Consider the following 4,049-nt stretch of genomic DNA (forward strand, 5'->3'; position numbering starts at 1 on the left):
GTGGTTTCAATGCTTAGATTTCTACCTTGTGTTTTCTTTAGGCATTAATCTACCGTCATCTCCCGCTTCTTCTTCAAGCTCTAGTACAGGGAAGCCCAAAGTCGGTTCTGACAGGTTTTCTGTTTATCTGTGCTACCCGTAAATCCGTCCTACCTTGTGGTAATGCGCGTGCGCACATCTGCTTACTCAGCAGATTTCTTATAAATACGTCCTACCTGTGGAACATTTGTTTCGTGTGTTTTATTTAATTGCAAATTATGGTAAGCTTTATTTAATTTATTTTATTCCTGGCTTTCATTAAGCTGCTGTATTGCTTCATGTTTTTACTTTACATGACAGGCAGCTTATAAATAAATGGCTTCAGGCACGTGCGCGGGAAGGGGAGGGGAGGGGGAAGGGGTCCCTACCCCTTTTATCCTTGATGCCCCTAGTGCCCTTTTTGAGTTGTTTTTTTTTTCAGAAGATTTTTTTTTTAATTTTTAAAATCTATATTTAAATATTTTTAAGCTTTTTTCTTAGTCTCTTGTGAAATTATATCGTTAAAGGTAAATTAATCACAAAATTGACAACTACAAAAGATTGATACTTTAGCTAGCCAACATTACCAACAGTGTTAATATAAATTAGTTCAATGTTTTATGAGCAGTTTAACGCTCAAGACATCTTGGTGACCCAAAGTGGGACATCCTGCTTATATGTTTTTTTTATTGTCAATATCCATGTCGGTGTGAAGGTCAATTTCATAAAACTTAGCAAAGATTTGGTTTCAATTTAAAATGTCTTTGTCCTTTCTACATACCTTTTCATTGTAAGGTATGTAGAACAAGTTATATGCAGTTTGTGTATACTCTTTACCTTCGGTACCATTTTGGTCCCAATGACTTCCATTCTAACCATGTATCAATCAATAATGTTTTTAAACACATTCTAATGGTAAAATAATCAGCCTTGCCTAAAGATAAACAATAAAATTGAGCATGTTCAGAAGCTCACAGTTCTTGGAAAAATTTAACTGGTCTTAGTTCATGAACTACACAGCTCAAGTTACAGAGATTTGACTGACTACCAGGACTTCAGTTTGAAGCAACCTAGAACAGGTCATTACTACTGGTTAGCTAAAAAAGAAAAAGCACAAGTACAGAGGAACATAAGATCAAGGACACTTTCTACATTTAATTAGTTTATTTATTACAAACAATAATCATGCAGTGTTTCTTATTTATTAGCTCATTGTTCAAATGTTTGATTACATTTTAATTGAAAACTTGTAAATTGGAATCTTTTCCTTGGAGCAAAAACATTTGATGTGTTGTAGTTTGAAAGAAGATTTTGTGCTACAGACACGTTCTGAATAACCAAAAAAGCTGTGAAATTGTACATTTTCGAAGACCACAGTTCAATTCTATAGATAATTAATTTCTCACAGCAACAGGCATTAAACGTATACGGCCTGTGTCCAGCTGTCACAGACTATCAGCTAGGAGGAATGACAATTTTAGCAGTACTGACATGCTTATTTACTGATCTAACCAGCTGCACAAAAATATATATATGAGAAAGTAACGAGTAAATAAAACAAAGGAAAATACAATAACATGAAAGACTGAGTGATTTAATTCTCCTCTACATTTCTGTTTATTTCTGGCCTACCTGATGCTTCTCAGTGAGTGGGTGTGCAGATGCATGTCACAATATGATAGTGATACATTTACATGGCTCCCTGAAATGTAACAGAGGGCAAACTTTACTGGTTTCAAAGGACCAATCCCTCGTATGCAGGTCCCTCGGACTCGGGAGACTCTCTCTGCAGACGGAGATGCTCCAGCGTGTTGTTGAAATGTTTGTTGATCTGCTCCGTTTCTTCACTTGCCTCCAGGTTAGGAAGATCTTCTCTGATCTTTTGGATCAACTGATTTAGTACCTGGAGAGTCACCTGGATCGAGAGGAACAACATTAGTATTTCATTGAACACAGGAGGTTTGAATTGTTTCCAGGTTCACATGATTTAAGCTGTTCAGTAGAAGCATGCTGGAGTTCAGAAAACTGAAACCCAAACCTGACTGGCTGCAACAAAATATCAACCGTTAATGGTGTGAAGTTCCTCAAGTTGCTCTGCACACCTGCTCAGCTAACAGTGATAACTGAATGACAACAAACCACATCCAGAAGCAATCAAGAAAGGGATTAAAATTGTTTCCAATATGTATTCAGAAGAAGACAGCAACTCAACATAGTTTCTGATTTTAGAGTCTATTCAGCACGCCAAAAAAAATAACTAAAACCATTTTATTTCTAGAAGGCGTCTCTCTGACACTCTCTAGTAACAGAGAATGTAGAAATGCCCCATTAATTGTCCCCTAAACTGAAACAGCACCTCACTGTGCAACTGTGCAGCTGAAGCATTGGACACTGAAAAAGCACAGACTATTTACGATGCTGCTTTTACAATTTCAGTTTGGCACAGACAATCAATGCTGGAAGCCAACAAACACACACACACACAGGACTGCAGTAAGGTACTCCACCTATAACACCATGGTGTGCAAGAAAACTGATTCTTCTTGTTGGAAGGTTAAAACCTTAACCTTAAAGATTGATTAGCTCAAATTACTTGTAGACCAAGACTATTAACGTCAACGAATCACAATGGTTGATGTCACTGACAGTTACACGTCCATTTCTCCCCCCTCTCAACCCTCACCTCTTCTGTCAGTTTCATAAGCAGCAGGAAAAAACAAGGCCAGAGGTTCAAATATTTCTACAAATGTCTCTTCAACAGCTCACTGGACCACATTTTTTTTATCTACCTGCTGTGATTAGCAATATTAATTGTAGTCTCTCTTAGTTTTTATGGAATTAAAAGCTGAACTAAAATTGACAAAAAGAAGTCTGGCATATGCTGCAGAGTTCTCCAGATGCTTTAGTGTGAAGTGCATCCGTGTCAAAATAGCGTCACTGGAACTATGTCTCCTAGCGTAAGCAAATTGAAAGGGATCCAGAAATGGCTGCACTTCCACTTGTAGTAGCTCCAACATGAGTTTCTCAAATGACTTATTTACAATAGAAGTGAGAGCTACTGGGCGATAATCATTATCAGTTTGAGGACATGCAATTTTTGGAACTGGAATGACAATTGATTTCTTCCAAATATCTGGAACCCAATGAATGTCTATAGAGATCTGAAAAAGTTTAAGCCAAATTGGAGAAAGCTCCTCTGCAAAGTTCTTGAAAAGGAAAGCAGACATATTGTTTGGGCCAGTTGCTTTTCGTGTGTTTAAACCCTTGAAGACCCTAAGTACTGACTGTAAGTATTCTCCCTTGATATAAATCTATAAACAGAAGAAAGATCTGTCAAGATGCAAGAGATTTTAAGCAAATTGCTCTTTTTTATTGGTGAATAATTACATAGTTGCCGCTGTTAATTTCATTTATTTTGTTTGTCAAAATGTAACAAACCATGACTCATATACTTTATATATGACACATATGAAATATGTCATCCTATTTGATGATTATGTTCAAACAAACAAGGCAAATTAGTCCCTTTTTTGTCATTTATTAAAGGTTTAAAAATTACAGCAGCTGCAGTGCGTTACAGCAAAGGGAAATACAGTAAGCTGATAACAGTTGTAAAACAACTTTAAACCATTTATATTCATATTGTCCTCGCTTTCTGTGTCGGCATGCAGACCCGTTGACATGACAACCGACACAACATCTTCGTTGTCCAGAATGCCCTGCACTGTAGCTAACTTCCTGCTTTTGGAACGTTGCATTCTCACTGCCTTCCAACCGTTTCAGAGTTTGCTTCAACTGGACCGAGACCGAGGTGGTTAGGCGGATTGGAGTTCGCTTTTTTAGTCCGTTTTGGAATTCAAATTTGCATTCTCACCTCCCAAACAAATCAGACTTCCTAGACAAGTTGATTAGAGTCTGAATCAGGTCTCTAATCCTAGGCTGGTGTGAATGCACCCTCAGTTCTTCATAGCTATGGAGAAGGACTTTTACTTTTAAACCAGATTTTTTAGCAGTTCAGCGGCAGCTCCATT

General features: G+C 37.5%; 1 protein-coding gene and 1 long non-coding RNA gene across 3 annotated transcripts in view; both read right to left on the reverse strand.

The window, feature by feature from the left end:
- Window positions 1–1,167: 1,167 nt before the first annotated feature.
- Window positions 1,168–4,049, reverse strand: part of vps35 (VPS35 retromer complex component) — a 39,815-nt gene continuing 36,933 nt past the window's right edge. For both annotated transcript variants that reach the window (XM_032561394.1, XM_032561393.1), the window contains one exon: window positions 1,168–1,933. In XM_032561394.1, the coding sequence (XP_032417285.1) occupies window positions 1,754–1,933 (180 nt within the window). In that variant the 3' untranslated portion in view covers window positions 1,168–1,753. The remainder of the gene's footprint in view (window positions 1,934–4,049) is intronic.
- Window positions 3,364–4,049, reverse strand: part of LOC116719043 (uncharacterized) — a 1,515-nt gene continuing 829 nt past the window's right edge. The window contains exon 2 of the long non-coding RNA XR_004339062.1: window positions 3,364–4,001. This is a non-coding gene — a long non-coding RNA (uncharacterized LOC116719043). The remainder of the gene's footprint in view (window positions 4,002–4,049) is intronic.

Source organism: Xiphophorus hellerii, chromosome 4 (assembly GCF_003331165.1).
Source record: "Xiphophorus hellerii strain 12219 chromosome 4, Xiphophorus_hellerii-4.1, whole genome shotgun sequence".
Classification (NCBI taxonomy): domain Eukaryota; kingdom Metazoa; phylum Chordata; class Actinopteri; order Cyprinodontiformes; family Poeciliidae; genus Xiphophorus; species Xiphophorus hellerii.